The sequence below is a fragment of the Oncorhynchus clarkii genome, chromosome 3 (genome assembly GCF_045791955.1).
Source record: "Oncorhynchus clarkii lewisi isolate Uvic-CL-2024 chromosome 3, UVic_Ocla_1.0, whole genome shotgun sequence".
NCBI lineage: Eukaryota > Metazoa > Chordata > Actinopteri > Salmoniformes > Salmonidae > Oncorhynchus > Oncorhynchus clarkii.
The window spans coordinates 14,822,897-14,839,921 of NC_092149.1; the positions used below are offsets into that span (position 1 = coordinate 14,822,897).

General features: G+C 41.4%; 2 protein-coding genes across 2 annotated transcripts; one reads left to right on the forward strand and one right to left on the reverse strand.

Moving 5' to 3' along the window:
• The first annotated feature begins 639 nt into the window (after positions 1 to 639).
• On the forward strand, positions 640 to 5,101 carry LOC139388724 (uncharacterized). Its single transcript, XM_071135594.1, has 2 exons — positions 640 to 777; positions 2,034 to 5,101. The coding sequence occupies exons 1-2, from the start codon at positions 726 to 728 to the stop codon at positions 2,996 to 2,998; spliced, it is 1,017 nt and encodes a 338-aa protein (XP_070991695.1). The 5' UTR covers positions 640 to 725; the 3' UTR covers positions 2,999 to 5,101.
• A 4,740-nt stretch (positions 5,102 to 9,841) lies between these two features.
• Positions 9,842 to 16,679, reverse strand: LOC139405744 (glutamate-rich WD repeat-containing protein 1-like). The gene is made up of 7 exons (XM_071148166.1): positions 16,423 to 16,679; positions 16,225 to 16,342; positions 15,861 to 16,026; positions 15,489 to 15,699; positions 15,056 to 15,201; positions 14,679 to 14,870; positions 9,842 to 10,319 (listed from the first exon to the last, which is right to left on the reverse strand). The coding sequence occupies exons 1-7, from the start codon at positions 16,634 to 16,636 to the stop codon at positions 10,011 to 10,013; spliced, it is 1,356 nt and encodes a 451-aa protein (XP_071004267.1). The 5' UTR covers positions 16,637 to 16,679; the 3' UTR covers positions 9,842 to 10,010.
• Between the last annotated feature and the right edge of the window lie 346 nt (positions 16,680 to 17,025).

A 17,025-nucleotide genomic window follows, 5' to 3' on the forward strand; every position in this document is an offset into this window, starting at 1 on the left:
CCTAGATCCAGGATTTCCTCAAAGTCCCCTTTCAAGAAGGATAATAGCGGACTGATCCAAATTAGCAAGAGGAACTGAGTGTTAGACCCCACAGGCAGTGCTCTCTAGGTCAAAGCATGTCATAGAGAGTGACTGACTTGCCTGACAGCATTCCCGAAAAGGGAGGAATTATAGCCAATTTCCTACAATCATAGTAATGTACAGGAATGACACCAACCTGACTGGCTGAGGGAGAGAGAAGATTTCTCATTAATGTAGCCTAATTATTTGTATTTTATTTATTTAACTAGGCAAGTCAGTTAAGAACAAATTGTTATTTACAATGACAGCCTGCCCTGGACGACGCTTTGGCCAATTGTGCGCCACTCAATCACGGCCGGATGTGATACAGCCTGGATTTGAACCAGGTCACTGTAGTGAACCAGATTACTGCCTCTGCAGTGAGATGCAGTACATTAGACCGCTGCGCCACTCGGGACCCCCTTATGCTACACACTTGTAACAAAAACCTTGTATCAAAAACATTTAGTTATTGATTGTTTGATTATGTGTGCACTTGATGTGGACTCGAGACCCCGTCATTCTCCCTCCCGTAAAACACTCCCTAATAAAATATCGCGTCACTTCCTTGCCAATCCCTTAGAAAAAGAAATATTAGAAAGGGCCGAACGACGCTGGGAAAGAGCGAGAATAAGCCAGAAGAGAAGATAAAGAAGAAAAGCCCGATGAAAAGAGGGGTAGTGAGGCGGGAGGAAGCGAAACACGAGCGTAATCAAAGTAAGTTTCCCATACTTTTTCTGCTTTGGAAACATTCCACTCAGAAACTTGATCGGCGGAGCGCAAGTTTTGCCCTTTTCCCTCCCCATTGACATCACTCATTATGGCCTTCCATAGACTACTACTGCTAGGCAATCTATATGATACGTTTTAGAGTTCAATTCGCAGACATTTGCAATTTGTTGAAATGGGGTCCTGAGCTATTGGCTGGCAGTAAGTTTGACATAATGTAGTCTGCCTTGCCGCATAAAAGCGATCAGTTTTATGAGGAGTTGTTGATTTAGCTTTGATGAGGCAATATCACTTGCAAGAACAAGGGGACTAATTAACTTTCAACCGCTTACTGTTTCATCCTCTGATGGAAGTTATTGGTAAATAGTAAACAAATGACAGTAATGTCAGACTGCTTCTTAAATGTAGGCTACCTCATTGTCTTTAAAAGCTCAGTAGCACCGGTTTGTGCCCATTTTCAATATAGTTTTCAATTTAATGGAATAGGGAATCATTGTAATTGCTTTTAGTATTTCCCTAGATAGTGTTTGTCTATGGCTTTAAAGTCCCCTACCCCGAGGGAAGGAATCCAGGCAGAAGTATGTTTCACTTGCAAGTCCCAGCATGGCCTTGGCATACATATCAATGCCAAAGACTAGTTGGTTTCTCACACTCTTGCACAACAGCAATGTTTTCATGTAGGCCTGTCATGACAGGTCACTGTATATAAGACCATAGTCTGCCCTGTACAATGACACTAATCAAGGGAAATGGCCCCTCAGTGACAGCTTGGCTCTGGGCCCCTCATATTCACTTTCTCTCTGTTATCTATGTTGACAGTCTAGAATGGACTTCTCTGTTCACTGTAGGTTTATATACTGGCAAAATGCCTTTTTGTGAAGGTGATTTATTTCTGTTATGTGTCTTCTAAATAGGTTTATTGAGTTGATATTTGTCTCACACTGACTGAACTTGGTTCAGTGTCCGCATAAATAGATTACGTCAAAGTAAGAACATCAAGGTAGTTTGTTAGTTTAATTTAGTCTGCCAGTGTGTTTTCTGATGCATAGAAGTGTTTCTGCTTGATGTGTTGTCTCACCCAACTGGTTTTCTTTTCTCCCCGTCTCTGGCCTCATTCTTTCTTTCTGTCACTCTTTCATTTTTTCTCACCCTCTCTTCTCTACACCACTTTTTCTCTCCCTCTGAACCCCATCCTCTCTTTCCCTCTTGCCTCCTTTCTCCATAATTCTTTCTCCCTCTCTCAGCTGTCATGCCACTCCACAAGTCGTCCCACAAGGCGCCTCGCCTGGACCCCACCATGATCTCAGCTCCACTGGGGGACTTCCGCCACACCATGCACATCGGGAGGGGCGGAGATGCTTTCGGTGACACCTCCTTCCTGGCTACTGTTGGCCCCAGCTCTGACCCTGGGTCTCCGGGTGCCACGGCAACAAACGACTCAATGGCGCCCGTTGATTCCGAGACGCCACTTAACCACACTGATGATGTCACGGATGACTTCGGAAGCACACTGAACAGTGAGCTTCAGCATTCTGAGTCGGTGTCGTCTTTTACACTCGATATGGATTTCGACCTGGGCCCATCCATCATGGGTGATGTGCTGGGGGTGATGGATGGTCTGGGGCTGAACTCAGACTGGACTAGGACTCGCGCTAATGAGAAAGACGTCTTCAGTCCAAGCAAAAGTCTTGTCGTTGAAGTGGAGAATTTTAAAATGGCGGCGGAGGATCAGTCTGTCAGCATAAGGAACGAGCTGAATGAGAATAAGCTTTTAGGGATCGAGGGAGATGAGGTGGGAGATGGAAGGATAATAGAGGGGACTGGAGGGCTCAAGGCCAAAGGCCAGAGGCCGAAGGTGAGATTCAGCGACAAACGAGAGGAGATAATTCGCCAAGCGTCAGAGGAGGAAGGTCAGGGTTTAGATGTTGAGGAAGAGTGTGTGAGTCCCACCGAGGAAGATCGAGAGAGAGGGAACAACATCATCAGTGTGTCAATCGCGGGAATAGAGGTACAGCCCACCAATCACAAGGTGGATTCACCTTCCAGTCCCGCCTCCTCACACAGCTCAGAGTATGAGGGTGTCACCCCATTGGACAGGAGGAGGGTTGACAACTGTCACTCAGAGACTGATTCCGAGGAAGAGGAAGGGGGAGACAATGGACGGGGCTACACATTTGAAGATGAGTTTGATGATGAAATCGGCCTATAAGAGTGCTACAGGGCACCTTACGTCAATCAATCAGAGGATAAAATGGTTCCTCGTTGGTTGTGAACTATGTACAGTTTACTTCCTCTATGCATTCTGCAAATTATCATTCAAAACGGAGGTTTAAGCAAAGCTAAGTATTTCAGAACAACAACTGGATATTTGAAGAGTCTCTGTTGAAATGTTTTTGGGACCAAATTGCTCCTTTGGATCCTCAGTCATAGACATGCAGTTAGTAAACAGTTACTACAGGAATCCGTTTCATTGAATCAATCTTATAAGCTCCAATTAATGGACAGACAAAAATTGGACCTTTTGAAATAGCCACCTATGTATTGACATCAGATTTGAAATGCTACATTTTTAACAGACACTGTACTTCAATTTATTATGTCTCAATTGAAAATACAAAGAATAGCCTAGTATTGTTTTAGGCCAAGCAGGTTTTCAGTTAATAAATAGCCTAGTTTGCAGCACTTTAATTCATTTCAAGAAACTGGAAGCTTTACTGTTAAATCAGTGCTCAGTAAAAGATAATGACAGTTTTTAAATTACAATGATTAAGGCAAATTGAAATGTTTTAACTAACATGTTTTAGTTTTTACCAGTTCAAAGGTGTTTCTTAAGAGAAAGTGCATATGATACAGAAAGACTAGTATCTTATGCTGAAGGTGCCTTAAAGGGAGTTATTGTTCATATCCCTGTGCTTTAACTCACCATAGCCATGTCTTCCTTCTTTATGTTGTATTTTCATATCATGTCTTGCTCAGAGCAAATTGCTTTGTTGTCCGTTTTGCATTGCATCTTAATGCTCTTTACAAACAAACTAAATGAAAGAGCCTTTTATGACAAATATATAATTATTTGCCACCTGTTTCTCCACCTAATTAATGGAAAGTTTTTTTTCTGAGCGATTTTATTGTTAAATGTACTCATATATATATATATATTTTTTTTATATATATATATTTTTTTTATATATATATATTTTTTTTATATATATTTTTTTTTTATATAAGCACATTTTCAACTTAATAAAATATGTTTTCCCATTTCGAGGTTAAATAAATAAATAAATAAAAATACTATAACTGCCAAATAAAGTAACAGGGTTGACTGTAACAGGGTTAATGATTTCATCTTAAATCAGCCATAAATCCCCTTGTGACAGGGGGAATGGAAGCTTGTTGCGTGCAACAGGGAGGGGCAATTGAATGCCAGGTTCACAACATTTTATTACATTAAACATTATTAGCCTGTAGCAATGGGGTAGCGGGGTTGACGAGTTAAAGCACAACCCACTCAACCCACTCAGTTTTCCACCACAACACCAGAAAATGTCCAAAAAGAGTAGAACCAGCTCACCTGCGTTTGCACTAAAAATCTTCTGAGAGGTCAGTGCAAAGAGGGACATGTCAATGCTGAATTTTATTCATATAAAAAAAATCTGATTTATGGAATTTTCCATGTGGTCTACTTCGTTTAATATAACAGGCTTTAAAAATCCAATATTGGTGCACAATTTCTACTTAAAATATCAAAGGATACAAAAGCAACTAATTTCATGGAACAACCCTACTCTGTTTATGGATACCTCATTTTAAGAATTTCCTCTTATTTAGAGCTTTAATATCTATGGTGTTTTCATTAAATAAATCTGTCATTCCTATTTGTTCACATTCCAATATTTTAATTTCTCAAGTCAGAATTTTTCTGACCTAAATTACATCCAATGTAGGCCTATTTTTATTTTAATGCATTTAGCCTGTGTAGTCAATTACAAAAGTTCTTAGTATTGATTTTAACCACTGACAATCTCTGAAATCTCATGTTTTGAATTTCAGTTGCAAAGCATGTATGACCTTATATTTAATGCTTCTTTTGGACCAACATTGTACAAGTGGGTTGGGTTAAATGCGTAAGACACATTTCAGTTATATGCATTCAGGTGCACAACTGACTATCCCCCTTTCCCCTTACAAGTAATGCTGTAGGGAGAAGAGGAGGGGGTCTGGAATGAATTGTCTCTGGACATGTTCTTTATCTCGTGATGGATCCTCTTGGATATGCTGGTTACTTCAATAAACATATTTCCTTACAGCGTAATGTTTCAGCAAAGTGTTTCCTTGTGTCAGTGTACTCATGAACTTTATGTGGAAAGATGGCAGGAATATTAATGCGAGAAAACACTCTACTACGTCTGTATTTGGACAGAGATGCCAACCTTTAAAATGTGGCTATGTTCTCCAGCATTTTGGATATGAGATAATGTTTCATATGAGATGACAGGAGAGAATGTCCCCTTCTTATTTGATGGTATTTTACTGTTTAGAAATGAAAGCACTTTATAGATCTAGTCCCCCCCCCCCCCCCCCCCCTTCTAGTCTACCAAAGTAGTCAAAAGTTTAATATTTGGTCCCGAATTCCTAGCACATTGACTACATCAAAATTGTGACTACAAACTCATTGGATGCATTTGCAGTTTGTTTTGTTTTTGTTTTGCCTAATAGAAACTGAATGATGACTTGAGACATTTTCTAAGTGAGTAGATACAATGTTTCTGAACACTTCTAAATCAATCCTGATAATACCATGATTAAGAAAAATCATTCATGAATAATGAGTGAGAAAGTTAGGCTCCAACAAAGCATGCAAACCTGTCACCATTACCAATAATGGGGGAGATGAGCATTTTTTTGGGGGGGGGGGGGATATGATCTTTATCTCTCTAACTTTCTTACTCATCATTAACAAATCATCGATGATAATCTATAATCATCATTCTTAATCATGTAGGTGTTCAAAAACACCTATTCTTACTATAAAAGTGTCTCAAATGACAGAACATTATTCACCATTCACTTCCTATTGGACAAACATCATCCGAAACACAACCTAAACTAGCTGTAAATTAGACCCCTTTCTGTGCTTACAAATATTGCCGCATGAGGGCGCTGTGCGCAAGCTGTGCAAATTGGTGGCAGAACAAGGGGGAGTTCTCATAGAACACCAGCAAAAAAATCTAGCTAACAACTGCTGCATCCAAAATTAGTTATTTTGCAATGATCCCAACCCAAATATAACCTTAACGACTGTTCAAGCAAGAATCAAAACGTAATTGTAAGCGTATGAGAACCCCCAAAAGTTATTTTGTTTATAAGTAATAAAAACGTAAATCTAGGGTATGTCGAATGGGCAGATGGCGATGGCTTTCTTATTGCCGCCAAGAGTAGTGCGCATCTGTGCATGACGTCAGTGTGTCGTTTACTGGAAAAGGGTCTATGCATCCAAGATGTTTGTAGTCACAAGCTTAGTGGTCATGTCAGAATACCCATACTTGTGTCCTAATAGGCAGTGGTCTAAAGTACTAAAGTAGTTTTTTGGGGTATCTGTACTTTACTTTACTATTTATATTTTTGACAACTTTTACTGTATTCCATTCCTAATGCAAATAATTAACTTTTTACTCCATACATTTTCCCTGACACCCATAAGTTACATTTTGAATGCTTGGCAGGACAAGAAAATTATCCAATTCAAAAACTTATCAAGAGAACATCTCTGGTCATCCTGGTACCTCTGATCTGGCAGACTCAATAAATGCAAATGCTTCGTTTGTAAATTATGTCTGTTGAGTGTTGGTGTGCCCTTGACTATCAGTTAATATAAAAAATCAATGGTGCCATCTGGTTTTCTTAATATAAGAAATTTGAAATTATTTATACTTTTATTTTTTAAGTATATTTTAACAATTACATTTACTTTTGATACTTAAGTATATTTAAAACCAAATACTTTTAGACTTTTACTCAAGTAGTATTTTACTGGGTGACTCACTTTTACTTGAGTCATTTTCTATTAGGGTATCTTTACTTTTACTCAAGTATGACTATTGGATACTTTTTCCACAACTGCTAATAGGCCGTTTGAGTATGCCAAAAAAAGACACAATTTTATAGTATGTGACGTTTCAAAAATACTGTAAATGTGCAGATGTCATACTCATTTCGGCTTTGACAACAGCTGATAATCAATAGGGATGTGCTACCGAAATTAGTCAATAATGCGAAACCATGCAGTCCAGCATGACGCATTCTCAGTATGCGAAAATAAAACGTTTTATATTATGTGAATTTTCTTAAATCGTGTATGGTTTAAATGCCAGGATGTTATGCTAGTTTTGGCTCTTCATATTTGTAGAATTCGATGCACACTTTTCCACAATGCATTGGAAGAGGTGGGCTGCGAGGGATAAGCCCCTAGTTCTCTTCCAACAAAACTAGGCTATCATTAATTGGGAAGATAGCTAATAGCAAGCTTCTGCGGCAACCTGGTCTTAGAACATTTCATAGGACTCTGTATGTAAATCAGGGACACTCCATTCAGTATATGTTACGTCTGGTATGGTTACATAAGACAGATGGTTACTTAAGTCAAAAACAAAAGGAGGGTGGTTGGTCGTGTGGATAGGATGGGTTTGGCGTATAACGTGAACGTCTAGCAACCCAAAGCAATTTTCAACTACTTTTGAGCTACATTGCAACTACTTAGCATGTTAGTTAACCCTTCCGTTAACCCAAACGCCCAGACTAGCTAATGTTAGCCACCAAGCTAGAATTCGTAACATATCATACGTTTGGCAAATTCGTAAATTATGTAATGGGTAATGGACATCCAAAAATGAATACATACAATACGAAACGTAACATCGTTCTAAATTGAGTGTCTCTGCTTTAAATACAGAATACTACAACATGCTCTGAGACCAGGTTGTTTGCGGTGTTCAAATGCCGTTTTTGTTCTTACAATGATCACGAGTATCGCATCGTAGACTAGTCTTTTTTTCTCCTTAAAAACTACGTGGATTTATGTTTTCTCATTGAAAGTGTTTCTTGTTCTCTTGGCCTTAGTCAGCGCTTTTAAACTAAATACTAAACCATCTTTTGATTTGTGTTGTGGCTGTGTTATTGATGTCATGTTAATCAGGCCTTTTGATTTGAACATATGGATTGTTTTAGTGTTGTAGGCGTGGCTATCTATTTAATTAATGGATCAAGCCTCAGGATTCATTCTGATCTCGTTCCCAATGATCAGTACTTTAGTTTATTATGGTGCTGTCCAGCAGTTCTGAATTTGCATGCACCCAACTGTCCACGTTTTATGTGCAATAGTCCTTTGATTTGAACAGTTTTAATGTTTGTGTATACTACTAGGCTGTTTGGTTTCATTACTATATGTTACAGCACTTTGTTGAAATGAAACCAAATTAGTTTGTCTTCAGTCCTTAAATAGGAGAGATGAGCTATATGGTCTACTACGGTGTAGGTCTAATGTGATAGTCTTCCTATAACCAGCCTGAGTAGGCCTATAACTCCATTCCTCATTTATTCAGAGTTTAGAGGAAATAATCAAATTGGAAATGGAACTATTATCAGGCTGGTTAATGTAATGCATGTCTGTTGAATTTGGAAAAAATACACCCATACTCTGCCCCGCCCCACCTACTCAGCCAATCAGGAGCCGCTACTGAGTTGCAGCTGTGGCATACTGCATACTTTTTACTAAATGGTACATGCAAAATAGAATGTGAAGGTGAGGGAATAGCATGGAGTTTAAGTATGTAGTACGCTGGTATGGGTATTTAGAGAAGACCACTGTGTGCATATTACAGCTCTGGAAAAAATTATGAGACCACTGCAAAATTATCAGTTTCACTATTTATAGCTATGTTTTTGGGTAAAATTAACATTTTTGTTTTATTCTATAAACTGACAACATTTCTCCCAAATTGGTCCTCCATCCACACCTTGATTGACCTGGCTGTGTGGCATGGAGCATTGTCCTGCTGGAAAAAAACAATCCTCAGAGTTGGGGAACATTGTCAGAGCAGAAGGAAGCAAGTTTTCTTCCAGGACAACCTTGTACGTGGCTTGATTCATGCGTCCTTCACAAAGACAAATCTGCCCGATTCCAGCCTTGCTGAAGCACCCTCAGTTCATAGCTGATCCTCCACCAAATATCACAGCGGGTGCGAGACCTGGAGAGGCCTACAAGCCAGTGTCTCGTACCCACTGTGAAATTAGGTGGAGGATCGTTGATGCAAGGATTGGTTTTTCCAGCAGGATAACGCTCCATGCCACACAGCCAGGTCAATCAAGGTGTGGCTGGAGGACCACCAGATCAAGAATGTGATCATGAGGAAGATGGATGGTCACAAGCCATCAAATAAAGCCAAGTTGCTTGAATCTTTGCGCCAGCAATGGCATAAAGTCATCCAACATCAATGACTGGTGGAGAGCATGCCAAGACACATGAAAGCTGTGATTGAAAAAAATCTGGGTTATTCCTCTAAATATTGATATCTGAACTCTTCCTAAGTTAAAACATTAGTATTGTGTTGTTTAAAAATGAATATGAACTTGTTTTCTTTGCATTACTCGAGGTCTGACAACAGTGCATCTTTTGTTATTTTGACCAGTTGTCATTTTCTGCAAATAAATGCTCTAAATGACAATATTTTTATTTGGGAGAAATGTTGTTAGTAGACTATAGAACAAAACAAAAAAATTCATTTTACCCAAACACATACCCATAAATAGTAAAACCAGAGAAACTGATCATTTTGCAGTGGTCTCTTCATTTTTTCCACAGCTGTATATAAAAATACCCTGAAATAAAAGGTGACACTGTACTAAACCCTTTGATCTAAAAGCAAAATATTAGCATCACTCTAGAAAAAGACATAGGGGGGCGTACATCAATGGAAATGAATAGCTCATGATCTCATTGCTTCATGTCAACCAACAGGCATTTTGTTGGGTTGAGAAAAAATACACACCAAAACAGTAATTTGGTAAAGTGTTTTATTTTGAACATGTTGGTACACATGCTACTTGTGAAGGCCAGAAGGAATAACATACATGCACAGTACATGGTAAATGCATGCCAACAGAGCAGAGGGGACTGAGAAGTAAAAAACACAGGCACACACACTTTGACCCTCACACACACACAACTATACAGAGATGGTCCTGAACACGTTGAAGCCTGACAGAGCAGTAGAGACCATCACCCCGGGTATCTGCGGGTGCCAATGGATTTCCTTGACCTCTGTCTGACCCTGGTGCAGGAACAGCAGCTGGGGGGGCAGGTCCTTCACCCCCTCCTCCCTCGCACCCACATCACTTGACTCTACTGATAGGTCCCATTGGCTGACCACGTCGTCCGCTCCAGAGGCGGCGAACACGCTGGAGTCCACAGGGTTCCATTCTACTGATGTCACTGGCGCGCTGTGCTGCTTGAAGTTAGCCACCGGCCGGCCCGACTGAAAGCACAGGTAGATAATATTACGGTTTAGCATCATCTCTCCTCACTTCCGTTGTGTGCATTCTGGTTTAGAATAACTGCATAACCATGTTTAAGATCTGCCTTGTCAAACACACACTGACCCCAGACCAGTCCCATGGGCGACCTCCCAAGTTAAGGGTTCTAAAGCGCAATACGAGTCAGACCATGTAATCACTGTTGATTTGGTGCTCCTCCAGCACATCAGAGAAATATCAAATCTCTATAAACCTCGAAGCTAAAAAGAGGGTCAGTGTGTGGGAGCCAACTTTTCCTCTACATTCCACCTAGATCTTGAAATGCCATCATACAGGATAGGACATGATTACTGTGGGTGTAGAGGAGAAGGTGTGGGGGAGACAAGAGGATTTATCGCACAACGCATCACCGGGGGCAAACTACCTGCCCTCCAGGACACCTACAGCACCCGATGTCACAGGAAGGCCAAAACGATCATCAAGGACAACAACCACCTGAGCCACTGCCTGTTCACCCCGCTATCATCCAGAAGGCGAGGTCAGTACAGGTGCATCAAAGCTGGGACCGAGAGACTGAAAAACAGCTTCTATCTCAAGGCCATCAGACTGTTAAACAGCCATCACTAACATTGAGTGGCTGCTGCCAACATACTGACTCAAATCTCTAGCCACTTTTATAATAAAAAATTGGATGTAATAAATGTATCACTAGTCACTTTAAACAATGCCACCTTATATAATCTTTACATAACCTGCATTACTCATCTCATATGTATATACTGTACTGTATACCATCTGTATATCATCTATACCATCTTGCCTATGCCGCACGGCCATCGCTCATCCATATATTTATATGTACATATTCTTATTCATTCCTTTACACTTGTGTGTGTATAAAGTAGTTGGGAAATTGTTAGATATTACTGCAAGTTCAGAACTAGACGCACAAGCATTTCGCTACCCTCGCATTAACGCCTGCTAACCATGTATGTGACTAATCAAATTTGATTTGATTATTGTCCGATGCACAGAAAACACAGGTAGAGATTGATGGCAGTGTGTGATTGTTCAGCAGCAGTGGTGTGCAGTGAGGATTAATCTGTTAAGAGTGTTGGGACTGCAGCCATTTTAAACCCAAACAAACCAACCCAGATGGTGCAATAATCATGCAAAGATGACATTTACAGTATTTGCATTGCTTCCATTCCTTTTTATGGGTTTAATATTTTACAGAAAATCTTTTAAAAAATACCTTTGAGAAAATTGCAACCATCCTGGTATTCCTGTTTAACCCGGAAATGCTATTTAAAAAGTTGCAGCTAATGTAGAAGAAAAAGCTGTGTACATTTGCAAATACTGTGCAAAATCATATGTGAAGAATGTAACAAAGATGCAGAATCATCTGGCTAAGTGCATAAAATTCCCTCAGCACTCACAACAAGCAACCGTTGACAAAAGTCCCTCTACTTCTGTTCGAGGTGAAAATTATGAATCAGACACCTTACCGATAGCAACAGCTCATGGTCCTCCTGGAATCATGTTTTTTTGAGTCAATGGAGGAACGTAGTCAGAGAAATGCTGATGAATGTCTTGCTCGAGCTGTGTATAAAACTGGTTCCCCTCTGATGCTCACAGGCAATGTGTATTGGAAGAGATTTCTGAATGTTCTTTGCCCAGCATACACCCCTCCAACCAGACATGCTTTATCTATTAATTTGCTGGATGCAGAGCTCAACAGAGTTCAAGTGAAGGTCAAGCAAATCATAGAGAAAGCAGACTGTATTGCGATCATCTCTGATGGGTGGTTGAATGTTCGTGGGCAAGGAACAATTAACTACATCATCTCCACCCCTCAATCAGTATTCTAAAAGAGCACAGACACGGGACAATAGACACACCGGTCTCTACATTGCAGATGAGCTGAAGGCAGCCAATGACCTTGGACCACAGAAGGTATTTGCACTGGTGACAGACAATGCTGTGAACATGAAGGCTGCTTGGTCTAAAGTGGAGGAGTCCTAACCTCACATCACACCCATTGGCTGTGCTGCTCATGCATCGAATCTGCTCCTCAATGACATCATGGCACTGAAAACAATAGATACACTCTACAAGAGAGCCAAGGAAATGGTTAGGTATGTGAAGGGTCAAGTTATAGCAGAAATCTACCTCACCAAGCAAAGTGATAAGAATAAGAGCACCACATTGAAGCTGCCCAGCAACACCCGTTGGGTTGGTGTTGTCATCATGTTTGACAGACTCCTGGAGGGGAAGGAGTCGCTCCAAGAAATGGCCACATCACAGCCTACCGATATGGACAACCCCATCAAGAGGATCCTTCTGGATTATGTATTTTGGGAGAGGTTGGTAACAGCTTGAAACTCCTGAAACCTATAGCAGAAGCCATTGCACGGATTGAGGGAGACAATGCCATCCTGTCTGATGTTCAGACTCTGCTAGTGTAACGACCCTGGGTTTATAAGCGCGGAAATCGACTCTACCACACGAGCATGCTTTTTGTGGTACAGTCGATAGCGCGCCGGACCTCGGGCTCAAAGGTCGAGGGTTCGAGACCTGCTCCCTGCTGTTTCATTATACTAGCAGATGTAAGAGAAGAAATCCATACGGCCCCCTTCATTGTTGTTCCAAGCAGAGGAAACTGCAGTTCTGAAATACATCAAAAAGCGTGAAGACTCCTGCCTGAAGCCCATACTTGCCTCAGCGTACATGTTGGACCCAAAGTATGCTGGCAAGAGCATCCTGTCCGGTGCAGAGATCAACAAGGCCTACGGTATCATCACTACTGTGTCTCGCCACATTGGCCTGGATGAGGGCAAGGTTCTTGGCAGTCTGGCGAAGTACACTTCCAAGCAAGGGCTTTGGGATGGAGATGCAATATGGCAGTAGTGCCAACATATCTCATCAGCCACCTGGTGGAAGGGACTTTGTGGATCTGAGGCTCTTTCCCCGGTTGCCTCCATCATGCTCCATATCCCACCATCATCAGCCTCCTCAGAGCACAACTGGTCCTTGTTTGGGAACACACACACCAAAGCACGCAACAGGCTGACCAATGCAAATGTTGAAGAATTGGTGCCATCCGGGTAAATTTTAGGCTTTTTGAGCCTGACAGCGAGCCATCCTCAACAAGGTTGGAAAGTGAGTAAAGATGAGGCCTCAGAGTCTGATGTTCAAGAGGTAAACATTGATGAGGTCCAGGGAGAAGACATGGAAGCTTGAGAGGGATACAACCAAAGATTTTGTTTCTAGAATATCCTTTTACAGATGTATGTTGAAAACATTTTTGGTTGCAATGGATCATTGGGGATCATTCAATATTCCTTTTCTTTTGTTGTTCAGTGAAATCATTCCATGTTAAAAGTAAACTCATTTAATTAAAAGTTCAATTCATAACTAAATCAGTTTTTAAATTTACATTGGAAGTATTTAATAATTTGCAATTATGTCTACTTATGATAAGGTAAAAGGTATATGTTTCTGTCTCCATATGATATGGAAAATACACTACTGTTCAAAAGTTTGGGGTCACTTAGAAATGTCCTCGTTTTTTAAAGAAAAGCAATTTGTTTGTCCATTAAAATAACATTAAATTGATCAGAAATACATTGTAGACATTGTTAATGTTGTAAATGACTATTGTAGCTGGAAACATGATTTTTAATGGAATATCTACATAGGCGTACTGAGGTCAATTGTCAGCTTCAGTGAAAAGGCGACTCTGGGATGCTGGCCTTCTAGGCGGAGTTCCTCTGTTCAGTGTCTGTGTTCTTTACCCATCTTAATCTTTTTATTAGCCAGTCTGAGATATGGATTTTTATTTGCAACTCTGCCTAGAAGGTCAGCATCAACAAGGACATTTCTAAGTGACCCCAAACTTTTGAAGTGTAGTGTATATCCAATGCAAAAACATGTACATTTAAATGATATGGGAATTAACAGAAAGTAATATTAATATATTACCACGGAAAGTTTCCACCTCTGAATATTCCCTAAAATGTGCAACCCTAGTGGTGACTATTTAAACAGTCTGATGGCCTAGAGGGGGAGCAGCTATTTTTCCAGTATCTCAGTCCCAGCTTTAATGCACCTGTACGGTCTCTGCCTTTAAATGCTAAATAACAAATGTTTTCAAGTGCAACTTCAGCAATGATGGTTTTGGGAAACAGCTCTGAGATTAAATGATGCTCCTACGAAGGTTCTAACGATTAACTTAGCCTTCAGTTTCCCAAAATAAACTTGCCCTGGTTCGTACCATAGGATCAGATGACCCTCCCTAAATCCCAGCCTTAGACTAATGTCTAAGTCTAAGGGCAAATTAACCCTACTGCAGTTCTTACCTGGAACTGCCTCAAGTCCCAAACTTTCAGAAGTCCGTCGTCCCCGCCAGACAGCAGGAATGGTTCAGTCCTGTTCCAACTGATGACGTTGACGTCTGAGGAGTGTGCCTCCTTGGCACAGAGCATGGAGTTAGGCGGGGCTCTGGTGTCCCAGACCCGGATGGACTGATCCACAGAGCAGGACGCAAAAACCTTGGGGGTATGATGAAAGAGGGAGGAGGAAGAAAGAGGACAATGAGACAGAAAGTTGCAGTTTTAGCTATAATTCTACAACTGACATTTCATGTCTGCTTCAACTGACAAAAATAGTCTAAAGTTTATTTTCATCTATTGATATTGTCACTCAGCCTAACATCCCACTGCTTCTCCCATCATACAGTGGCTTCTGTGGGTGACCACTGCAGGTCCTCCACAGACTTGGTGTGAGAACTGAAAGGCCGTTGGTCGATCTGCCAGGAAGTCCCTCCCTCCTGTGGTTCCCACACGTGGATGTTCTTTTTGCAGTCGCCACTGACCAGCCGACCTTTTAGACAAAACATACTAATAAATTAGCTTATTATTCTACTCATGTATTCACATTTATTTAGGGACAGTTTCCCAGAACCACATTGAGACTAGTCCTGTACAAAAAAATAGAATTTATCATCAAGGTAATTAGATTGAGCCAGTCATTCTCATTAATTTGGGATGGAAGCAAACATAGTAGACGTCCCCTTATACATAGAACAGTATCTACACAGCGGATGGTGAGGAATATGCACTCTGCTTTAGACGTACCAAAACATCAGACGTGGCAATGGACCGACTCACCGGGTACTTTGGGCGACCAATCAATGGCAAAGCCCTCAGTCATGTGACCCGAGAAACTGAAGAGGGGCGTGGCTTCCTTCTGCTGTTTGACGAAGGTTGACATGGCAGCTGAACTGTAGACGGCTTCCATCTGGGATCGGAGGTCAAATATCTCCACCTGACCTTTCTCTGACCAGACAGCAGCCAATGACTGATCTCCACGATGGGTCACCTGGTGGGAAAATAGACAACGTTAATGTTGAGCCTTTCAAACCACAGTATACTGCTGCCTCTCAACACACACAGTCCAATCAGGGTGCATGTACAGAATAACAAACTGAGGGTGCAAGAGATATTCAGATACTCTCAGAAAATGAGAACAGTTAAACTCACTCGGACTCTGTTGATCCCTCCATAGTGAGGCATCATGGCCAACTCCATCTGTGGCTTCTTATCTTCATCATCATCCTCTTCATCACTCTCTCCATCACTGCTCTCGTCCCCCTCCTTCACTTTCTCTGTAGTACCGTGGAGGTTGTGCATGCGTATGAGAAGCAGTCTTAGAGGAAGGACGAGAAAAGGTATGGTAGGATAAGTCAATGAGGCCTGGGCAATAAAGGACTACCAATAGCGGGGTGTGCAAAAAGTATATTCAAAGTGAGTATTTGGGGATCCCTTCACATCAGCCTCACAATAGGAAGGCAGTCTGAGGGTATGCTGAGTGTCATTGTAATGGATTGGTGGGTGTGACAGCTACCTGTTGCTGAGGGCAGCGTCAGCCTGGGTGCCTGCACAGAGCAGCATAGAGAGGGGATACTGTTCCCTGCCGTCTCCATTCGCATCTCTCAACACGTCGAAGCTCAGGCAAGGAGCACCTGTCAGTTTAAAACATTCAAATTCATTTGTTTGTTGGGCAATAAAATCACTCTATTAGCTAGTTAACTGTTGGACCAACCTGTCTGACACTCGTGGTACATGCGGTAAGCCGAGCGGTCCATCTCGAGCTCCTCTCCGGGTTGGAGAGGCTGTTTTCCGGGGACATAAACTTGAGTTTCCTGTTCTCCGTCCTTTCCCTCTTCTTCCATTTCGTCTTCGTCGCTGCCACCCCCTTCCATTTCATCCACCTCTCCATCTTCGTTCGGAAGCATGTCTTCTCTGGGCGCCGACATTTTGAGAGGGGCCAGGCTTTGCTTACTTCCGGTGGATTGATCACGTGGTTTGTCTCTCGCTGGCTCTGTCTCGCTCATTTACGATAATTCAGCTGATGTTCTTTCTCTGTTCCTGACTGGCCTCTTTGGCAGACAGTCTGGAATTTTGCCTGACCCTTGCTACTGCCAGTAAAGTCCACTAATTCTATAAACATCTAACCAAGGAAGGAATTACTGTAATCTTATGGACAAACAAAAAGTGAACAAGATTTGAAAATAGCTGATTGTGGCCACCCATTCAAGGCAAGTGGGGTTTTGAGCCCCACCTGTTTAGCTAAAATATTATTTCCCCTGTTTCGCATGTTATTTTGGCATTAAACGTGTCACATATCAGTTTGCAAACAATGTAA

Excerpts from the sequence above, each read along its gene's own strand:
- LOC139388724 (XM_071135594.1), top strand. The coding sequence starts at position 726 with ATGAAAAGAGGGGTAGTGAGGCGGGAGGAAGCGAAACACGAGCGTAAT. Across the intron at positions 778-2,033 it reads GAAACACGAGCGTAATCAAA|CTGTCATGCCACTCCACAAG; the intron begins GTAAGTTTCCCA and ends TCCCTCTCTCAG.
- LOC139405744 (XM_071148166.1), bottom strand. The coding sequence starts at position 16,636 with ATGTCGGCGCCCAGAGAAGACATGCTTCCGAACGAAGATGGAGAGGTG. Across the intron at positions 15,700-15,860 it reads GAGGGATCAACAGAGTCCGA|GTGACCCATCGTGGAGATCA; the intron begins GTGAGTTTAACT and ends TTTTCCCACCAG. Across the intron at positions 15,202-15,488 it reads TTGGTCGCCCAAAGTACCCG|GTCGGCTGGTCAGTGGCGAC; the intron begins GTGAGTCGGTCC and ends TTTGTCTAAAAG.